We start from the raw sequence: 23,349 nt of genomic DNA, 5'->3' as shown, positions 1-23,349 counted from the left end.
GGGGGGACTTAGGGTTAGGCACCCCCCCGGGAACTTAGGTTTAGGCAGCGGGGAGAGGGGGGGGGGTTAGGCACTTAGAGGGGGGATTAGGGTTAGGCACCCCTAAGGAGAGCTAGGTTAGTTTATACTTACCTTAGGGACGATCGGGATTTCACCGCTGTCGGGCTTCCGCTGCCGGGCATCGAACTGCCGGCCATGCGGCAGCCGGGATTCCATACCGATTCCCATCCGGGACAAAATGGTCACCTGCACCCACTAAAATGGTGAAGACATGTTCTGTCCCCAGGCGGTCTCAGGGGTGAGTGCAGGGGGGTGCCGCAGGGTAGCGCGCCCTTCCTCCACCGCGGCTGTAAGCGGCAAGCACCGCTCCACTCAGCCTGTGTGCTACCCATAGGGAGCACACAGGCACCTCACTATAAATAAAACAAAGCAAAAAAAATTACAAAGAAAACATAAAAGTTACCTCTAAGGGGCTGCCGAGCAGCCCTCTCAAATCGTGCCTCTCCCCTAAGGCACTTAAACTACACTGAAGTCATGGTTGCAGAGGGGAGGAGCTTAGAGTTAAAGTTAAAGAGTTAATTAAGTGCAAGCATCTTACAGTTCCAGCTGTAACCCCATGGTCCAATATCCCCCAGAATCGATAAGAGAGAAATGAGATTGATGTGCTTACCGGTTAAATCCTTTTCTTCGATTCCATAGGGGACAAAGGTTCTACGCTGGGTATAGGTTGGTGGGATGGACTCTGGGCACCACACAGTTAACTTTGTTAAACATAGCCCAGGCTCCCCCTCCCCCTATACCCCACCCCCAGACACCGGCAACTCAGTTAAGTTAACAAGCCTAAGGCAAGGAGCAAGAAGGAGAGAAGGAAGACTGGCACACACAGGGTAAATGTGAACAGGAGAACCGGAAGCAGAGCAAAGCCCTGCAAGCCAGGTGCGTCAGGGTGGGAGCCCTGTGTCCCCTATGGAATCAAAGAAAAGGATTTAACAGGCAAGCACATAAATCTCCTTTTCTTCTTCCTCCATATGGGACACAGGCTCTACGCGAGAGAGAGACACATACAAGAGCCACAAAGTATCTTTGTGAGGTTTATGAAAAATAAGAAATAAAATAATCACATTTGCTTTTAGTTCACTTGGAATTTCATTTGAACATTTTTGCCCATTTTGGTTTGACATGTTAGAATGAGGAAAAAGACTAAACATTTTCTGAAAACACAGGGTATAGTTTGTGAGAGTAAAGGGGGGTATCCACTTAGCGATTTCACCAAGCGATTGCATGGTAACGACATCGTTATCGTGCAATCGCTTCCAAATAGCGCATGCATCGGGCATGTTTTGGTCGGAAGCGACCAGCGATGCTCGTGCCCGCTGGTCGCTCCCGACATCGCCCTTACATGCTGGTCAACCTGACGATCTCGTCAGGTTCAGCATGTGCGGGGATGAGGGATGTGCCTGGACTGAACGAGTGAACGTTCAGTCTAGGCACATCACTAGATATACAAACGAGAGCACGACAGCAATGTCGTAATCGTGCTCTCATTTGTATATCTATATGTGGATACCCGCCTTAATGCGTTAAAAATCAACAAAAAAAACCCAACCCTTTGACATTCATGCTGGAACGTGAGGAATACGTATATTGAAGAAAGGCCTTGGCACAGGGGGTGAGAAAAGCCTCAACGGTGGAGGTGCTGTGCCTGTTTTCTCATGGCTATTTTACATTATAGTGTCACATTTATACAGTGAGAAAATGGCACATTCTAGAGCTTCTTTAGTGACATATGATGCTTTGCATATAGTTTACACACAGTTAATATACCAAAAAGCACTTAAGCATGACGGGAACATAGAGGCAATGGATACCGACAGAACACAACACGATTTAAAAAAAAACCAAAACAGACCTGGTTAAGGAATCGGTATATATGACCACCAGACCACAGCCCAGCGGATGAAATCCCGACGCCAGAAGATGATCCCGACTGAGGTGAGTAACTACCCGAGCCCTCCCCTAACCCTCCCTTAGGGGTGCCTAACCCTAACCTCCCCCCAGGGTGCCTAAGCCTAACACCCCCCTGTGCCTGGCCCTAACCCTCCCCGGAGGGGGTCTAACCATAAGACCCCCCGGGAGTCCCTAAACCTAACCCTCCTCTCCCCACGGCTATGAGCTCCCAACGCCCAGCTTACCTACATTCGGTATGCCGGGCACCGGGATTTCGGCGTGGAGCTAATGATAGGCATCAGTATTTAGATGCCTATGATTAGTACCATGCTGGGCTTTCACTGTCAGGAAGCCGGCGGCCAGCATTTCGACAGTCAGCTTCCTGACTGCATCCCCTTGGTTGATATGGGTACAGACACAAAGAGGTATTCTGTACAAACCTGATGTGGATATTTATTCATCTTTGATGATAAGGCAAGAAATGTCTTTTCCTTTGGGCCAAGCTTTTGACATTCCAGAAGAATTGCACGGTCTTCATCTCTGTCAAACACAAAACAAAAATCTTTTACAAAAAAAGACGTACTAATAGCAATATAGGAGCAGATTTAAAAAAAAAAAAAAAAAAGTTTTTTTTTTTTTAATACTGTTAACCAAGATGTTCATGAAAGTCTGATCAAAGTACTGTATATTACTTTACTTAATCTACGGAGTAGAACAGAAGAAAGTTTTAGCAAAAAAAAAAAAAAAAAAAAAAGTCTAGCTGGTGCATCCACAATAGATTGCAAGGGTCAGGGAAAATAGTGCAATCATTTGAAGAGTGTTAATAAGTAAGGGCTGTGCTTTGTGTGAGATAAATGTACATTCTGGAATGTTTTAGATGTATGTAACAGGATTTGGACACAAATTGAATATAGGGGAAAAGTATAGTTCCAAGTCAAGGATAACACAACCTCTATGAAGCAAGCATGATGGGTAGAGTTTATTGTTATGTTGTCTTCAATAATAGAAAGGACAAGTACAAATCTTTGGTTTCCTTGTGGTAATATTACTAGCTCAGTTATTGGAAGATCAAGCTTGAACTGTCAAGAAGGCATGCATGTTGAAATGGCTAAAATGACATTAACTATTGAAGGCCAACACTGAAGGCAGAAATCTTGAGTTGATAGATACACTTGGTTATCATTCGCGCAGACATGACAGAAATCAGGCGCGCTGGTCCTATAATAGCGAACCGCCCTGGTTTCTATGTAACAGTGGTTATAAGAGAGAATCTGCTAATGTGCTGAGAGTGTAAGGGAGGTCTGAATACTGAGGACTTTACCAACAGGTATATTCAGGGCCTTTTAAGTAGTGTTTGCAGTTTATAACTGACTGAAAAATCAACACAGTAGTTATTGTAATATCTGGACTGCATGAAACTACATAAACTATATAGGTGGACAGTAATCTTAAGAGCAGACAGTGCAAATTTACAGAGACCCACAAATGCAAAATGTGATGTTGCACCGGTTTTAGTAAATGTAAAATATTCAACACAAAATGAATGCATCTGCAATATTCACCTGGTCCAGGAAACAACCACTTCTCCTTTTTTCTTAATGACGTTTTTTGCAGACAGACTACTTGGCGAGTGCTTGGAGTTTATAGCACCATCACTGACTGCTCTTTTGTGTTTTCTGTGGGCCTTCTCCATGACCAAGAGCATGCCTTCTTCATCTTTACTCTGCCTGGGAGCCTTATTTTTAGCTTTGGTATTGTATAAAGGAGAAAGTTTTTGCCGTTTTGATGAATGTTCCTCATTTGACAATTTCCTTTTCTTTTGGATTAAGCTAAAATCCATACAGTCAGAATCAGGATTAACAGGTGACACATCTGGGTACGTAACTGGAATGCTAATAGTATTTTCTGTATAGTTCTTGTCACTATCTATTTGATCCTTTTCTACATAACTTGCATCAGTTACTTCAATTTCAGTTGTGGTTTCTAAAGTGCATGTCAAATTTTGGCTTATTTTTTCAGGTGATTTAAATACAGATTCCATTGTTTCAGATGGATTTTTGCTATCTGGCAGTAGACATGTAAATGTTTCCACTCCAATGTCTGAGAAACTGGAGCCAACAGTACAGAGAACTACAGAATCACTATGTGCCTCAGACTTTGCGTCCACCAAGGTTTCCATCTCTTGAACATCCGTTTGTGCATTTTCACAAAATGTGCTACATTCTACAGTTTCCAATTGTCCTGAGGCATCATTAGCAGTCTCATCTACTGATGAGCAATCAGATAATGGGGAGCTAGCAGATACAGCACGTCTTATTTTAACAATGAAGTGGTCATTAGATTTCTCCATAATAACGGCTTGCATTGGTTCACTTGGATGGCAATGGAAGCTACCAGGCTCACCTACATTTTCCAAGGAACCAGTGCAGGAGTTGTCAGAATCTAAAGTTAAATGTATGTCCTGCTCAATGGCATCCTCTCCATCAAGAAGAGCATCTTCACTGCAATGTGCATTACCGTCTGATATAGATTCAGGTTCACAAACTGGTCTAAGAAAACTAAGATGAGAATCAGATTTCAAGGGGGAAGGAACAGTTAGAGACACTGCAAGATCTTCTAGAAGAACCGAAGAGTAGGAGTGCAGCCTGTCCTCAGAGCTGGTTATGCACTTACTGGTAGGGATCTCTAGCAAGCAACTTTCATCAAAAACATCTGGATTAAGAACAGTCTCCATCCTTGGTAATGTATTAATATGCGGAGGGGAAATCGAAGACCAAGAAAAATGTGTCTTTGTTGGAGTTTTATTCTGTCCCATGGAATCTACATTTTCATATTTCTGAATCGACGAACATTGTTTTTCTGGAGTGCCATAAAGCCATAAGTTCTCCTGCAGGGTGTTAATCTCTAATTGGTTAGGATCATGCAGTAAGCTTTTAAAAATGTCACCCATATGGTCATCGCTGACCAAGTTAAAGGATAAACCTGAGGAATTTTGTTGGCCTTTTTGAAGTCCAGTAGAAATGACAGTCTTGCCAGTAGAAGCAGGTGAATACTTTGAAGTTGGGCTGATGCTATTACAAACTAAATTACCATGATCTGATAGACATCCAACCCTTGTTGAATCCTTCAAAAGTTTATTTCCCACACTGGTGCCATCAGCACTTTGTATTTTAGTATTTGAAACTTTTGTTTGAGTACAAAATTCCAGTCGTCTTAGACATGGCACAGATGAGGATTTTGCCGAGCCGGCTTTAGTCTTCAAACTGTGGCTTTTTTGAGCATTTTTTACATGATCAGATTTTAGGGCTCTTGCACAAGATGCAGTGTTCGTTTTTTGCTCAGGATCATTATCATTTTCTATTTTGTCCTTGTCACAACGTTTTAAAAGTATATCTTTAAGGGTATCAAACAACGAATCAAGTTGTTCTTCTACAAATTTCCATAGTCTTTTCTTCATGTCTAGGAGATGTTGATCAAAAATCCGATCTACAATTCCATTCTTTTTCAACTGTTTTAGCTTGTTATCAATGTGCTTACAAAGTTTGTTTTGCAATCGTTGTGGAGAGGAACATAAATTGGACCAATCCAGGTTGCTCACCAAAGTTATAAAACATAACGTTGCTGCTTCAATTATCCGATGGAACTGGGTAACTGGAAACTGTATTTTAAATTTCATATATTTTTTTCTTATGTGCTTTCTTATAATTCGCAGCATCTGCAATACATCTTGTATGCTGGATGGGGGAATGATTTTCAAAACTCCTTCAAGACAAGAGTCTGCAGTTAGCTTTTTTCGTTTAGCCTTTGACAGTGGTGATGACTTTGTTTGTGTGCAGCTTTTATCTTTTTTCTTTATTTTAGAAACCAGCGGCTTCGGTGTTTTTGAGTTGGCCAAAGATATTGACTCGCTCTCCGGACTGGATGTGATCTTGCTTACATACAACTCTTTACCAATGTTGGTTTGGCTGGTGGTACTAATGGACTGAAGTGCTTGTTCACCTATCAGTTCTTCTTCACTTACAATCTCCCCTTCCTCCACTTCATCAGAAGAAATTACTACAGAAAACTCAGAGCCCAAGTTTGTCTTGATAACTGGTTCACAATTCTCCTTGTTCAATTCCATAGACAATGATAAACAGGGAGTGCTTGTATGTACATCTGATGGTAGATCTGAAATAATAATAGTCAAAAAAACACATTAAGTTTGTAAACATTAAATTCACCAAACAACTAGCTTGAAAAATAAACATTCAAAACAAACCATAAAAACAAGCCTTACACATACCATAAGGGTATTTTTAATTATAATAAATGTGCATTAAGTTAGTTTTTGGTTACCAAACTTGTACAACCCAGATTGGCCCGATGTTTAAGTCATTTGAATAAAGAAAAAACAAACCGTGTACTTTCAACTTTCAAATTTTTTTTTAAATTTAATTTGCAGACAGAGATAGATTTTCTGAGGTACGATTTGTCAAAGCCGCTGATCATCAACAGCTCTGATCGTTTTAAACAAGGAAACAGGAAATAAAAAGCTAAACCAGGCTTGTGTAGCATTGTTTCTATTGTCTTTTTAAAACTTGGTAAAAGCCACTTTGACAAACTGCTCTTTAGCAGATCTACCAAATGGTGTCAGAAGCGAGAGATCATGGCTCCAGACCTCCACCACATTAATCCATTAACTTTTGACGAAAATATTGCCGACAACTGTTATTGTCAGCGATACTAAGTGAACCTGTTTTGTATTACGCCTTCACATTTGCATCTGTTTTTTTATGCGAATACCATGTAATTTGGTGGGAATAAGAACTGGGGGCCAATGTGCAGGAGTACTGCAAAACAGGTTCAATTAATATCAGGTAAATTAAGAGTTATGGTAAGAACTTACCCTTTTTAACTCTATTTCTTTGAAGTCCATAGGGTCCACAAAGATTACCATGGGGCGTGGTTGGTTGGAGTGAGCCACACAGTTAAAGCTTTAGCTTCCAGGTTGCACCGGCCCTCCTCCATATATACCCCGCCCCCAGCCACAGGCAGCCAGTTTTGTAAACAGGCCCAAGGCAGGAGTAGGAGAGAGGAGAAGGAAGAACATTTCTCTCAAGAAACACACTCTCAAAAGATGAGGGAATCACTGACAGAGAAAAATACCTAATGAAACCAGGTGTGTCAGGGTGGGCACCCTGTGGACTTCGTAGAAATAGCTTTAACAAGGGTAAGTTCTTACCATAACTCTTAATTAATTCTTCAGGGTACATGGGGGTCCACAGGGATTACCATGGGGACATCTTAAAGCAGTTTCCCTAAGGGTGGGGACGTTCCTGAGCAGAAAGGAGTATACTGTGCCCAAATGAAGCATCCCGGAAGGCAAAAGTCTCAAAGAAAAAAAAAACCTAAGGAAAGTGTGGACGGAAGCCCACATGGCCGCCCTGCACAATTGTCTAGGAAAAGCGCCACGGAAACCCGTATATGAAGGTCCAACAAACCGTAACCACACACTCTTCAATCAAAATGAAAACCCCTGGATACCACTTATGGAAGGTAACCAATCCGGGTACTAAGGACAGCTCTGTCTTAGATAAGAAAAAAATAAAAAGCAAGCACCCAGCAACCCCTAAAACTATAGGGTCATAATATCTGGGTGAGCACTCTTAAAAAAAAAAAAAAAGATTTCTAAGCTCTCTGACAGATGCTTGCTCGCCCCAAGCATTGTCCTGATCACTGAGATAGAGAAACCTTGGCTCTTAAGAGGGATAACTCAAGAGCCACGCCGTCAAAGATAGACGAGGGAGTTTGGAGTGCAGATAAGGACCCGGTGCTAAGAGGTCCTGCCGTAGAGGAAGTGGAAAAACTTTGTCAATGGAGACACTCCATAGATCAGTGAATCAGTGGCGCATGGGCCAGGCTTGAGCCATCAGTACCACTGTGCCACCTTCCTGCTTGAATTTCCGGAGAACCCTTGGGAGGAGGGAAATCGTAGGAAAAAGGTATGAGAGAATGAAATTTCATCTCACTGCCAGAGCATCCACGAAAGCTGCCGAGGGGTCTCTGGCCCTGGACCCATACCTGGGGAACTTGTGGTTGCGACGTGAGGCCATGAGGTCTACGTCTGGCAGGCCCCATTTGTTCACCAGGAGTTGAAAGACATCCGGGTGAAGAGCCCATTCCCCCATGCGTGTACATCCTGACGGCTTAGGAAGTCTGCTTCCCAACTGAGGACTCTGGGGATGAATACTGCAGAGATTGCTGGGAGATAATGTTATGCCAACATTAGGTTGTGTGCTACCTCCCGCATGGCTGCTCGACTTCGCTTGCCTCCCTGATGGTTTAGGTAGGCAACTGTGGTCGCATTGTCGGACTGGATTTGGACCGGCTTGCCCTGGTGAAGGTGTTGCACTAAAGTGAGCGCACTGTACACAGCTCAAAGCTCTAGGATATTTATAGGTAGGTGACTTTCCTGAGTTGTCCATCTTCCCTGAAAAGTATGACTACCTGTCACCGCGCCCCATCCGTAGTGAGAAGTTCCCAATTTGGAATCCAGAAGGGGTGACCCTCGATGGGACGTCTTCAGCCACCATGAGAGAGAAAGCCGAACCTCCGGAGAGAGGATCGTCTGGAACTGGATCGGATGATACTGTCCGTTCCACCGGGAGAGAATCAATGGTTGAAGGGGCCTGGAGTGGAACTTTGCATATTCCACCATATCGATGGTGGATTCCAGGTACCCCAGGATCTGCATTGCTGAGTGAAAGGATACTCTTTGATTGTGAAGCAATTTGCGCACATGCAATTGCAGTACAGAAATCTTGTCTGCTGGCAAAAAGATCCTTTGTGCCTGAGAATCCAGAAGTGGACCCAGATGCACCATCCTCTGTGTTGGTGAGAGGAAATACTTTTTCCAATTGATGAGCCAGCCATGTGCTTGCAGGCAGGCAATGGTCAGCTAGAGATGGTGTTGTAAAGCAGGCTTCTGCTCCACTGGAGGTTTCTGTCCTCCCTGAGCTCGCCTTAGAACACCTGCGTTACGATTTGACAGGTGTACCGCCCCAGTCAAACTCCCCACCTGCCACTGTCCCCGGAGCGGGAGGCTGTGACTGTGGCAAAATTAAGAGGTTGTCTAGGTACAGCAGGATTCTGACTCCCTGACACCTCAGGTAGGCAGTCATAACTGCCGTTATCTCGGTAAAGACCAGAGGGGCCGTTGACAGACCAAATGGCAGTGCCTGAAACTGTTAATGTCGCTGCAGAACAGCAAACTGTAGAATTCGTTGGTGGGATGGCATAATAGGCACATGCAGATACGCATCCTGAATGTCCAGGGAAACCATAAAATCCCCAGGTTCCATTGCCAGAATAGCTCGTAAAGTTTCCATGCGGAACATGGGCACTCAGATAAACCTGTTGAGGGGTTTGAGATTCAGAATAGGCCAATGAGACCCATTCAGCTTCCAAATCAAAAAGAGAGTGGATTAGAAACCAGTTCCTCGAAGAACCGAAGGAACAGGTATTACCACACCTGAACTCAGCAGGGAATGAATGGCTTCCTCAAAGGCCTGGGCCTTGATGGGGCCTGATTGAAGACCTGTACAAAAAAATTGCTGGGCAGGACGTCTCTGGAAAGTGATAGCATATCCACGAGAGACCACTTCTCTGACCCAGGCGTCTTTGGTTGTTTGATGCCATGCGTCTGCGAACCGCAGAAGTCAACACCCACACTGGAATCCCCCAGGAGGAGGCCTGCCCCATCAGGCAGAGGGTTTGTCATCAGACTTAGGAACTGGATGTCTGGTCGCCCAAGGCTGCTTAGATCTAGACTTGTTGGTCTTGTCTAAAGCAGGTTGCCTTGGAAATGCCCTAAAGGAACACCTATTAGGCTTAGGAGTAGCTGCTGATGGCAAAAAAGCAGATTTTGAGGCTGCCAGAGTAGCCACTATCTTGTCCAACTCTGCGCCAAACAGTACGTTGCCAGAGAAAGTCAAGGATTCGAGTGTTTTCATAGATTCCAAGTGCGCTGCCCAGGATCGTAGCCAAAAGGACTCTGTGGGCAACTACCGAGGTCGTAGAAGCTTTAGAAGCAAGGAGTTGCTCTGTGGTCCAACCTTCAATAGACTTAAGTCTCTAGTTTTCTATCTGTAGCTTCTTAAGGGGGGATGCGGATGAATTAGGCAACTTAGAGCTCTTAACTAAAACGTTCCACATGAGAATGCACCATCGGAGGGACTTCCCATTTAGTACTCTCACCAGTTGGGAGAGGGTAAAAAACGACCAGTCTTTTTGGAATCTGGAACAGTTTGTTAGGAATATTCCATGCTTCCCCCATAAGTTTAGTGAACTGTTCTGATTGAGGGAATGCAGCCTTAACCACCTTTTGTCGCTTAAACACCAGGGCTTTTAAGCTTAGGAGCGGGTTCCCCATCTTCTATATTCAAGATTGATTTAACCGCCCTTACTAGAGAAGGAACATGCACTATCAAATGACTGTCCTCCTCACCAGAGGGGAACCCTGGAGGAGACCCCTGTGCATCATTTGCCTCCTCAGATGATGTGCCAGAATTTGAAAGCTGGGCAGACTGAAATACAGGCTGCCTATGTGCTTTGGTAGCTAATTGTCTGTCCGCCTGTAACATATCTTGCTGAAAGGCGGCAGACGTATGAGCCATATCCTGAGCTGGGTAGGCATAAGCATCCATCCAGGAAGGATGCACAGGGGTACCAGCCTATTAGGCTGTAACTACTGTGGATACCCCACTGTGGGAGGTAAGATGGGAGCTGGTAAGCGATCCACTTATGTTGTTATAATCTGTGCAAAGGAGGACACCTAAGGTGGCTCCAGCACCGATGCTGGTAAATTAAGCTGGAGGAGGTACATGACAATTAGCACACTGACCATCCTGCACAATATCCTGAGAGGACAAGCATGCTGAATCGGTTATGCATGTAACCAGAACAGGGGCTGCAGCCTACTGTATAGTCTTGCCTTTTGAAGCCACAGTAATACCAGTAAGCAGCATACAATAAAGTGTATAGCTAATAATGCAATGTGACCCTTCACAAATACAAGTAAATGTGAAGTACAATGAACCCCTACACACCTGGTAGTGATGGGTTAAAGAGAGTAGCAGGGAAAGCTATAACTGACAGTCAGAAAGTTAAAGGCAGTATACCACCACAGCAGAGCTAGCACAAGTCACATACAATGCAAATAAATACAAATTTAAATATACTTGCAATGGGCACGGAATCAACTACTCAAACACTAGGCTGGTAGGATTTGAGTGCTGTATAACCTGGATCCAGGGAGATCTATATAGGGATACAGGACCCGATCTCCTAAGACCTACAGCTTCAGAAAAGCCCTCATTAAGGCACCTGAGCTTCTCATTAGGGAGGAGGGTGTAGGAGGAGCAGCTCAGATGTGGGAAAACTCAGCTGAGAAATCACACTCTGAGCTGGGGGAGGGGCTGTCAGGGGAGAGCTTACTTCCCCACTGCTATATTAACCGCCGGGTCTCCCAGGGAAGTTAGCCAAGCTCCGCTGGTGCCTGCCATAATCAGCGGGGGTAGTAGGAGCAGTCACACAGGTGTCCATTAGGACGCTCAGAAACAAAAGTAAAAAAACTTTAAAATATAAAATAAAAGCTTGGGGTTGTCTAACACAGCCCCACTGTTCTCAAAGGTGCAACTGCTTCTGCCAGCACCAAACAAAAAAAAAAAAAACTGTCTGCCTGTGGCTGGGGTATATATGGAGGAGGGCCGATGCATCCTGGGAGCTAAAGCTTTAACGGTTTGGTGCATGGCTCACTCTAACCAACTACACCCCATGGTAATCCCTGTGGACCCCCTATGAACCCTGAAGAAGAAATTACAGTTGACCACATGACACTGAATTGAAAACAAATATGGCTGCGCCCACAGTCTTATTATATAATATCTATATGCTACTAGGCTCACTGAACTTGTGTAGTCAATTGAATAGGAAGTTTTGTGACATTAGAACAGTTGTCGATTTGTATCTTCATGACTCAGGGCCTAATTCAGAAAGGATCGCTATTGTGATCACAGCTCTGTAATCGCATGCAGGTCTGCTGCAAAAATATGCTAATGAAAGCAATCGCAATGCTGTTGCACTGCCAGCATAGAGGCCCACTACCGCTCTCTCACATCCATAATACTTTACAAACCTTCATAAACGTTGGTAACATCGAGTACCATAGGTCCCTTATGCAGAATTACAGCAGCCCTGATCTTACTTAGAAATTGCTAACTTCATTGCACTCAGTGAGTACGCAAACGCAATGGCTAATTTATGCACACCCATGCAACGGCGATCAAACGGTCAGACCTGCGTTTCTTCGACCACTCCAGTCACTACCCCCAAACGCTCACTGCCTGTCAATCACTCTGCAATGGCTCTACGTAGTCTCCGTGATAGCAGTGGCGTCTTAACGCACACTGCGATGCATGCGCAGTACGCAATAATTGGCCAGCTGCGTATACATTAGCAATAGTGATACTTGCTGAATCAGGCTCTCAGTTGCTATGCTGAACATGGCTGCCGATGAAGATTTCACCTCGTTCAGTTGTGAGGTGGTGGGTTCTTGTTCTGGCTTAAGCTGGCCACACACTAGACCAGAGTTGGCTAACCTTGACACTCCAGCTGTTATGGAACTACATAACCCAGCATGCACTGCTACAGTTTTGCTATTAGGGCATGCTAAAACTGTGGCAGGGCATGCTGGGATATATAGTTCCACAACAGCTGGAGTGTCAAGGTTAGCCAACACTGCACTAGACGAACTTACATCCAACCATTCAACTAGTTGATTGGTTGGAATGAAAATCTGGTAAGGAATGAAAGTAAATGACAATCAGCAATTTGCTCCCAAACACTGGAAAATGGACAAAAACTGTTATTTGAACAAATTGTTTAGATCAAACATTTAACAAACTTGTCTGACCGACCATTTTCATCTGTTTTCTGGCATTTAGGAGCAAATTGCTGATCACCAGTTACTCCCATGTTACCAGATTTTCATTCCAACCAATCAACTAGTTGGCTGGTTGGACAGATAATCTTTAGATGTGTGGCCAGCTTTAGTCTGAATGATTTTGTGTTGCTGTCTCATGTGGCAGCCTAGTAATTTGTCTTTATTTATACCTGCAGCTTTTGCAACTTACTACATCGCTTGTTAAAAGCAGAACATTTCTACTGTAAATCCCGATAGTCTGTTTCAGAGGGACGATGCGCCCTGCCCCGATTTGAAGTTGCTGAAGTGCACCCTGCCAGATTTGAATTCACTATAATGTGCCCTGCCCTTAAGATGGAATGAGTATGAAATATGGCCGGCGGTTCGAATCCCATCAGCGGAAGACCGACAAGAGCAGAGTTAGAAGCAGCAGAAGCCCAATAGCGCTGGAAATCGCGATCGTGGATAGGTAAGTATGTACTAACCTAACCCCCCTAACCTTCCTTAGGGGTGCCTAACCCTAATCCCCCCTCTAAGTGCCTAACCCTAACCACCCCCTTCCCAGCTGCCTAGACCTAAGTCCCCCGGGGGGGTGCCTAACCCTAAGTCCCCCCCGGGGGTGCCTAACCCTAACCCTCCCTCCCCCTAGCCTAACCCTCCCGGTGGGGGGTGCCTAACCCTAAGTCCCCCCCGGGAGCCCTAAACCTAACCCCCCCCCCCCCCCACGGCGCCCGGCATCACTACGATCGGGATGCCGGGCGCCGGTCTCCCGGCATCGGGGAAATGCGGGCGTCTACATCTAGACGCCCAGCATTTCACCCTTGCAGGGATATGACAGTCGGGAAGCCGGCTGCCGGTATTTAGGCAGTCGGCTTCCCGATTGCTTCCCCTTAAGATGGCGCAGAGCTGAAACAGCTGTCCCCAGCTGCGGGCTGCAGGGTCCCTGTTCTAGCATCTATTCAAACTGCGGGGAGAGCTTGGGGCAGCCCATCATCTCCATGAGTGCTGTGCACGCCCCCTACAGTTATGAAAAGGAAAAGTATTGCAAGGACACTCCCCCTTTTCTAATGACCATGTTCCTTTTCAAGTACGCGCGTGTTCTGCCCTTTAGTGAGAGCTGCCCTGCACCCCTAGCATTAACACGATCTTACATTCTGCAAACAGGGGTGTGTCTACTGGATTTTACATATTCTGGCTTATTTAAAAAACCAAGGTCGAAGTCCCGTGAATTTCGTCCCGTATTGACCCTTTCACACAGAAAAAGAACCACTGTTGATCCGCAAAATATGAGGTCCAAATGCTTGGCCCGGCAATTTGCTATTGTGTGTGAAAAGGGGTATTAGGGACATAATCAGTCTGCATTTTCCCCGCTCGGTAGCCCGTAGATTTTGCAGATAATTCTGGAATCTATGGGATTCCCTGCAGATTCTTCAGTGGGCTGGTAGCATGCAGTCCGTATGCCCAACCACCTCAGATCTTCTGAACACTGTCCTTTGAATTCTTCGCTGTGTGTCTGACATTGATCCTCGGAGGCACTCGGTAATTATGTCTGTATGTAACCAAACGCCCGTATCATTAAAATAGCTGCTGGTTTTCTGGCTTTCAGAAACTATGAATAAAGAGATTTCCAGGAAAAAGATCCAATACTGATTTCACATATGCCCAGCACCACAAAATCTTTCAGAGAAATACTAGAACTACAGACATTGTAAACCAAGCAGTTCTATTCGGCACCATGCAGAGAAAACGTTTTTTTTTTTGCAGTGACATAAAAAGTTATGACAACTATAAATTTAAAACACAAAACATTGTGAGAGGTCACAAAATTTACACTGCATAACAATCATTTTCGTTATGTAATGAAAAGAGAATTCTAAAAGTAGCACATACCTCAGACAAGCCTAAAGAGAGTCAGTCAAGTTGTAATGTAACCTGCAGCTTACATTGCTGGCTTCTGCGTAAAAGCTGCAGCATGAAAGAACCAATGGGAATGCAAACACAATGGACTTTCACAGTACTGTGCGAGTACTATTAATTATCTATCCCCTGTGGTCTGTTATACTGTATTTACATCTCTTTCCACACATTACATTTTCAAGCGTTACAGAAACCGTGTCACTGACCATGAGTTCATACATTATTGTCAACAAAACAGAAATATTTAAATTAGGCAGATATAACATGAAAAATCTGATTATGGGGTTAAAGTGTCTTTAAAAGAAGGAAACAGCAGAATACTTGCCCAGAGGAAGACTCTTGGGTAAAAAACTGTATGCAAACTGTAAAAGTTAAAAGTGGAAAACACAGATCTTGCTTTCCCAGTTAAACAAAGTACCTATCTTACAATGTGTCCACATACATCTATCCTCCATGCGCTGGAAGTCGCACCACACAACGCGGGAGCTCTGTGTGCCTCAGTACCGCCAAGCGTCTTTTGTGCGACTTTTTTCCTTCAAATGCGACTTATTCACACAGTGATGCGGATGGCTAGCACAAGCAGCGTCTGCTGCTGAAAATGATATGCAGCATGCCTATGTTCTGTACGCGCATGCGTAATGCTACGTTACAGTGTCAGCGGCTGTAACACTGTAACAAAGCGTTTCGCATGCAGATACACCCGCAGACGCACACAGAACATAGGCATGCTGCATATCATTTTAATCAGCAGAAGCTGCTTGTGCTAGCTATTCGCACCACTGTGTGAATAAAACGCATTTGAAGGTAAAAAGGTGCTTGGCGCTACAGAGTCACTCCACGATTAGAAGGGCTGTTTAAAGCGCAAGGAGGCTAGATGTATGTGGACGCATCAGTAAATTGGTTAGATGTACCCAACATACCTGTAATCAGTGTTCTCCCCAGAAAATTTTTCCAACAAGGTGGCATCAAGAAGTAGCTGGGTGGGGCCTTTGCAATTATAAAATGTTTTAAACCTTGACCTTATAATGATTTGAAATAACATTTTATATATTAATTCTCCTCTTCTTATTAGAGGCCCAGTCGCCTGATTATGAAAAAGCTACAAAGTCTGTAGGATCTGGTCCTTTTTGTATAGCTCCCAGATACTGTCCCCACTTGGAGGCTTCCAAAGTGCCGGGTGGTAGGCGGTTTCTTGCCGGGTGGTGCACCCGCCAAAAACAGCCTGGGGAGAACACTGTGTAATATTAAAAAAACATAATACATGAATAAAAAATCCCTTCTAAGTTTAGGGGTGGGAAGGCTACAGTGCTCAGATGAGAAGATTACAGTGCTCAGCACCACTGGTCAGATAATAGAAGATGTGAACTGTATAGCACAAAATTAATTTTAATTTAATTTAAATCCAGTATGAAGGCAATGTCACAGGTGCAATAACTTTTTCTTCACATATTACACTCTATAAACTACATTTTTTAAATAAATGCCAGAAGCGAACACAAAGCTACAGATGCTTCAACATTGATGTTGTGTTTCTGTGGCTAAATCACAGGTGTGCTCGAGTTGGATTTCTGTAAGGAGAATCCTTTCAATGTATAGTATAGTGGTAGGGTAGTACTATACTCACTTTTGCTGGAGGACCCTTAGGTGGATTGTAGCGAGACCTTTTGGGACTTTCCCCAATATGTTTAGCCTGTGGCTATAGCCTCCTAACCCCTGGAAGATTACACACAAATTCCTTAAGCGTCCTCTATTCAACACATTACTCCTTACGAGGAGTATGCAGCATGCTTAGGAGGAATATAAACACAGACTATACATATCAAAAGGTAAACCAATGAAAAGTCTCACCCCAATCACCTTAAGGGTTCTCAAGCTAATGTGGAAGTACATTGAAGGGGTGCTCCATACAGAAATCCACCTGAAGCACACCTCGAGAGCACTGTCTCTCTAATTTACAAGTTAATTAAACATTTGAACCAACAAAACTGACTCAGTCTTGTTATTTCTGATACAACACGCTCCCTTCCCCTTACAGTTTTTCAATGTTACTCCCTCCTACTTCTCGTTTCCCTTCCGTCACTACATCCCACTTACACCGCACTCTCCCAAATATCTTTCCTCCACACAAACCGAACCATACTCCTGATACACCACCAACCAACACACATTCCAAATACACCACACCCTCTGGCGGGTGCTGGTACAAACTTTGTTGAAAGGTAATCTACAGTTATCTGATTTACATACATTGCAACAAAATAAATGTAAGGCTTGGAAACAGAATAGATGTTTTGCATGATAAACATCAACACATTACATTACAGTTGAGGCAACCTCAAATCCCCCCCCCCAACCCAAAAAACAAAAAGAAAACATGCAGTATTATGGAACGACCAAAATCATGCACACATGCAAACTACAGCTACTTTGAATAAAACTACAGCTATCAGTACCTTTAAATAAAATGCTCCCTACAGAAGCTTTGGCTGTATGCTCTGTTGTATGTAGATGCACTAAGGACTGGACTGGGCTTCTCAGTGGGCTGATGACGTTTGGTATACGTTTTACAAAATTTAAGTCAATACTCATAACAGAGCCTTCATCATGGAAACACAGATTACATTCAACTCCTTTTGTGCTTATATTTACAAGATCAGTATTTGAGGATTCAAATATACCTTTTGTGGTTTCAGTTATATTTGGTTTCAAGTTGCTTATCTTGTCAACATCTTCACAAGCTTGCTCTAAGACACCACCATCTTGGGCATGTTCAATGGGCAAAGACACAGTAAGATTTTCTGAATTAGGACTTTCACTACCACTACACTTGTCAATTTCTATAAAGGAATCAAGATCAATAAAATCTGATCCATCTACAACACTCTGTCTCTCTATTTCTTCAGAGCTCACTGCATCCAGTTCAATAAAGACAACCTGGTTATCTTCTAGTGTCATGTTAGCCAGTGCTGCAATGTTATCATCATGTGTGGAAGTTGGTGGTTCTTCCTGCAGATACACTGCATTAGCTACAACTGGTTCAGATAGACATACTAATTTAGAGTCATTTAAAGCCACAGCTTTTGTTGGCACCTCCCCTGACTTAGGTTCACGGTGCTTTGAGTCAGCCTGTTTAGGACTTAAGTGTTTTGGAGAGTTTGCAACGATCTCAGTGCTCTCACACACATGAAAAGATAGGTCTGTAGTAAAGGTTTCCTCATTGACACCACATTCTATCTTGGAGACAGTGGAGGTCGTTGGGTCCGTGTCAGATTTCTTTTTAGCAGGAGAAAGGGTCAGACTAAGAGTCTCCATAAATGACAGCTTCAAGTCTTTTTGAACTTCTTTATGGCCAAGAAAATCTTTTTCGTTGTTCATGGACTTTACATCCGTTTTACAAAGCAATTCTTCACATTTATCTTTACTTGAAGGCTCACTAATCTCCTTTTCTCCCTTCTGGTGTACTCTATGCTTCCGGTCATGTCTACTTCTATCATGCTCCTCTCTAGACCTTTTCTTTTCATCCCCTCTTCTATCCAAGTCAGATTTGTCACTTTTCTTCTCACGATTATGTTTATTGTTTATGGAGGCTGTATTAAGGTCAGCCTTGCTTGATTTTGACTCTTTGATTCCACATTTGGATTCACTGTATTCTGAAGACCGTTTTTCTCTCCTTCTAGCATCACTGCTCCTTCTGCTGTCGTTCTTTTCAAACGATGGGGCCTTTTGGTAACTTTCATCCTTTACATTTGAAAAATGTTTTCTATTTGAGCTTCGTGGCTCATCATCCTTTTCAGATGCCCAGCGACGGTGTTCTACTTTGGTCACTCTTTCATGCACTTTGGGGTCCTTTCTGCATGATTTTTCATATACTTTTATAGGTTTGTCTTTTGAATGAAGTGGTTCACTTAGCTGCACTTTGTCTTTTGTTGCACTCGATTTATCACGAGAGCTCAAATTGTTTTTACGATTATCTATTTCAGAACAGACAACAGACTTTGAATTTTTGCCCTCTTGATATCCTTCGCTTTTACCACATTTTGAAATTGGTCTCGTCTTTTCTTTTACAACAGAATTTTCACTTGTTGAACTGCTCATGCTAGATCTTTGCCCTTCCTTTCTCTGCCTTCGCTCTGTATTCTGGCCCTCAGAGTCCATTTCTTTCCTATTCTTCTTATCCACTTCTGTATTGAGTCCCAAAGACTGCTTTTGTAACTGGCTCTGAGCACTTTCCTTGCACTGCTTAACAGATTGGGTTATTTCTGTAGACAATGAATTAGTTTCCACACGAGCCTTCATCTTTTCCGTAATATTTATAGGAGAATAGTTTAATGAAACGTCTTTAGACGATTCTTGGGGTTTCACTTCCTTTCTTATGTGGTCTTCTTCGCTAGCAATCTTAGAAGTTACATCTTTTGTTTTGTTCACACCTTGTAACAGCACTGGAACAGAATTTACACGACGAGTGTTTCCAGGAGCAAACAATCTGCATAAAGAATCAAACATTCATTATTATTTTCAAATGCCCTCAGGTTAGTTTCACCACAATTTACAATCCTTTAAGCAACATGTCTTAAACTTAGTTTTGTCATGTGGCATGAAAAGGTAAAGCCATGCTAAAAGTAATAGAATTTAAAAAATAATTATATAAATTCCCATGGCAAAACATACAGAAATCAATTTATATTAAATAAAACAAAAAAACATTGTTTATAAATTTAAAAACCGATATAAAGCATACTTAGTATTAGCAGGGTTTCAAAATGGACACTTTTCAGTGCTTACATGTATATTGAATCAATACACAATAAGCCACGCAAGATGAGAATCATCATTACCTCTGATTCAGTCTGTTGATCTCTTCTTCTTTACGTGTAATTTCTACCCTTGCAGTTTTTATGAGTGCAGAAATATTCTTTTTTAAACAATGATTTTCGCTTTGCAAGCTGGTGTTCTAAAGTTGAAGAAATAAAAAACATCTGTCTCAGGACTATTTACTATTGTGGTCAGACATTTCGAATATAAATGATAGATTTCAGTAATTTGTGGCACCGAATACAAGGAGCGTAAGTTGATAAACTCACTTAGGGTATTGCTATTCAAAAAGCTTAATACATTGTATTCTTTCAGAAGGCTATCTAGTTATTAAAAATAAATACTGCATGAAAAACACTCAAGCACATTTCCCCGCCATGCATGCCACTATCCTTCAGAGAATTAGACAGATGGGAATCCTTATTTGCAATCTTCACAGATTCAATGCCCTGCAAGAGCTGGGATATCAGAGGAACCAAGTGGAACATAATTGGATAGTGGGAATCAGATGCCAGAATGGTACCCTTCTTTAAAAGATATTTTTTTTTTCAGTTTTATCTATCCAAATCTAAGTCATCAATGATGTTGATTTATATACTGTAACTTATAGTACTACTTTACCACAGACTGCATTTCCTTCAGCTTGATAATCATTTGTTTCATTTGTCTCTGGCACTTCTCATATTCTGCACTCAACTAAAATGAAAGAAACATGAGCAGTATGAGAAAGCAGATAATAGAAAACATAATAAAGGGCGCTAATGCTGGAGCAAAGCACAAGTACATTATAGACATGTTGGTCTCTGACTCCTTCACAGGAACAGAGCCCATCATATGGACTAAACAAATCATTAAACAAATCAAACAAGCAGACCCAAAAAATATTAGAGAAATTTGCTAGGGATCTCACTATCCTCCCAAATAAATTGAGTATAGTAAGTACAAAAATCCTATTTTCTCTTTCATCCATATTGAGGGACACTGCTGTACCTTTGGGACGTTCCAAAACTGCTCCTGAGGGATGGTACGCTCCATAGATGCTACACGCAGAACTTTTCAGCCAAAATCAGATATAAAGATGTTGGAACAGCAAAATGTTGTTATGGTATGTATAGAAGACCAAACCACAGCTCGGTTCCACTGAAGATCCATGCATTGCCACCCAGGAAGTGCTCACCGACTTGGTGAAATAACCTGCGACCCGATCCTGGAAAGGACATATTCAGAAACATGGGCCGGGCTGGTGGCTATGATCCATCGTAAAATATGGTTTCGTAGCAGGCTAACCTCTCTCATGATTATCATAGAGGACAAAGAAAGTTGGTCTTGTGCAAAGAGCTTATTCCCCTCATATAGATTTTCAAAGCTCTCACTACATCCAAGAGAATATCAACGTGGACAACCAGAGACTTATCTGGACAAATAAGCCAGAATTGCAGTTTGATTTTTGAGATGAAACAAAAGTTTGGATTGACAAAGGACTAGTTGTGAGGAACAGCTCTATCTTTGTGAAATATGAGATAAGGGAATTACAAGACAAAGCTGGCAGCTCCGACACCCTCTTTGCTGATGAGATGGCTAACAGAATTCTTTGCAAACCATACAAGATACAGTACACACAGTGGTAATCTAGACGAAGTTGGTTTGTGAACCTAGAAAATAGTCTGAATTACCTGCACTGACAACCATTTTACTCACGAGATCATGGCTCCAACAGCCATACCTTCAACTACACAGATCAGTTATAACATTAAAGCTAGTGACAGGTGAAGTGAATGACATTGATTATTTTTTTACAATGGCATCTGTGAAGGGCTGGGATATATTAGGCAGCAAGTGCGGACACTCAGTTCTTGAAGTCGATGTGTTGGAAGCAAGAAAAATGGGCAAGCGTAAGAATCTGAGTAACTTTGACAAGGGTCAAACCGTGATGGCTAGGTTACTGGGTCAGGGCACCTCCAAAATGGCAGGTCTTGGGGGGGGGGGGGATCTTCACAGTATGCAGTGGTTAGTACCTACCAAAAGTTGACTAATGAAAGAAAAACTATGAACCAGCAACAGGGTCATTGGTCACCAAGGCTCATTGATGTGCGTGGGAACGAAGGCTAGTGTCTGATCCGATCCCACAGAGAGCTGCTCATAAATTGCTGAGAAAGTGAATGGTGACTATGATAGAACACACATGCATTGTAGCTTGCTGCGTAGCTGCAGAACGGTCAGAGTGCCCATACTGACCCCTGTTCACAGCAGAAAGCACCAACAATGAGCATGTGAGCGCCAGAACTGAACCATGGAGCAATGGAAGGTGGCCCTGGTCTAACGAATTAATTTTTTTTTTTTAAAAATCATGTGGACGGTCCCGCACGTGTGTGTTATTTACTTGGGGAAGAGATGGCATTAGGATGCACTATCGGCAGAAGTCAAGCCGGCAGAGAAAATGTGATGCTCTTGGCAATGTTCTGCTGGAAAATCTTGGGTCCTGCCATTCATGTAGATGTTACTTTGAGATGTACCACCTACCTAAACATTGTTGCAGACCAAGTACACCCCTTCATGGCACCTGTATTCCCCGATGGCAGAATACAAAAAATTGTTCAGGACAAAAGAGTTCAAGGTGTTCAATTTGCCTTTAAATTCCCCAGATTTCAATAAAATCAAGCATCTGTGGGTTGTGCTGGAAAAACAAGTCTGAGCCATGGAGGCCTCAATTTACAATTTACAGGACTTAGAATCTGCTGTTAACATCTTAATGCCAGATACCACAGGAACCTTTAGGAGGTTTTGTAGAGTCCATTTCTCGACAGGTCAGAGTAGTTTTGGTGGTACATGGGGGACCTTCACAATATTAGGCAGGATGTTTTAATGTTATTGCTGATCTGTGTAAAGACAAGTGAAGTCCTAATGGAAAAATGGGCTTTAACTTAACAGGTCATTTCTGAGTGGAAGCCACTAGAGAAACTAAAATTTAGAGAGATGCCATAATGTTGAAAAGACCATTCTCCAGGGTGGATGGTCTGTTGATTGTGATGTCTGCTATCCAAATATCCACTCCCAGAATGAAGACTACCAAAACGGTCAGGACATCATCTTCTGCCCCATGCATCTTCTAAGATGTTTCTTGCATGGCGAAATGACTACTAGTTTTCACTTAGTGACTGATGTAAGCTGCCGCCATCATATTGTCAAATTTTTTTTTTTACTGACCATCATGAATGCCAGGACATTGATTGGAAGGGATGTTTCTTCTGTAGACCAAGGGCCTTGGAGGTGAAGGGATAAGGTCACTGCTCGCCCCAAAGGCACAAGCTGGCATCCATGGTCACCATAGCCCAATCCCATATAGAGGAAACATGGCCCCTGTTAATGTTTTCATCTTTTAGCCACCAGCAAGAGTGTTGAATCTAGGAAGACAAACAAATGTACTGGTATGCCAGAAAAGGGTTGGTTGTCGACTATCTGGACAAGATCGCTAGCTTTCAATGAAAGCAGGCGAACTATACAGTTTTGAAACCTGTTTCCCTAGGAATTCCATACCGGACAGGATGGAAATTAGTCTCAGAGACAACAGTGATCTGACACAGGACAGGATCAGACAAGTTTTCTCCTAAAACATAATTAAACAATCATAAGGCAACTTATAGCCAACAGGAGACTAAAAGGTATATCATATGTGAAGCCAGCAGAAGACAGACTTTGTGTAACTAATTATT

At 43.0% G+C, this 23,349-nt stretch overlaps 1 protein-coding gene across 6 annotated transcripts in view; it reads right to left on the bottom strand.

Moving 5' to 3' along the window:
* The window catches only part of CASP8AP2 (caspase 8 associated protein 2), a 46,900-nt gene that overhangs the window by 8,572 nt on the left and 14,979 nt on the right, over positions 1–23,349 (bottom strand). For 4 of the 6 annotated variants that reach the window (XM_088472030.1, XM_088472027.1, XM_088472031.1 and 1 more), the window contains exons 5-9: positions 20,261–20,335; positions 19,663–19,778; positions 17,281–19,310; positions 3,510–6,117; positions 2,388–2,487 (exon numbers count right to left, since the gene is read on the bottom strand). In XM_088472030.1, coding sequence (XP_088328156.1) covers positions 2,388–2,487; positions 3,510–6,117; positions 17,281–19,310; positions 19,663–19,778; positions 20,261–20,335 — 4,929 coding nt within the window. The remainder of the gene's footprint in view (positions 1–2,387; positions 2,488–3,509; positions 6,118–17,280; positions 19,311–19,662; positions 19,779–20,260; positions 20,336–23,349) is intronic. The other 2 variants (XM_088472033.1, XM_088472032.1) reach the window with 2 other exon arrangements.

Source organism: Taudactylus pleione, unplaced genomic scaffold (assembly GCF_031769625.1).
Source record: "Taudactylus pleione unplaced genomic scaffold, aTauple2 ptg000015l, whole genome shotgun sequence".
NCBI lineage: Eukaryota > Metazoa > Chordata > Amphibia > Anura > Myobatrachidae > Taudactylus > Taudactylus pleione.
The sequence above is the reverse complement of the archived record's forward strand: the minus strand, read 5'-3'. Positions and strand labels throughout refer to the sequence as shown.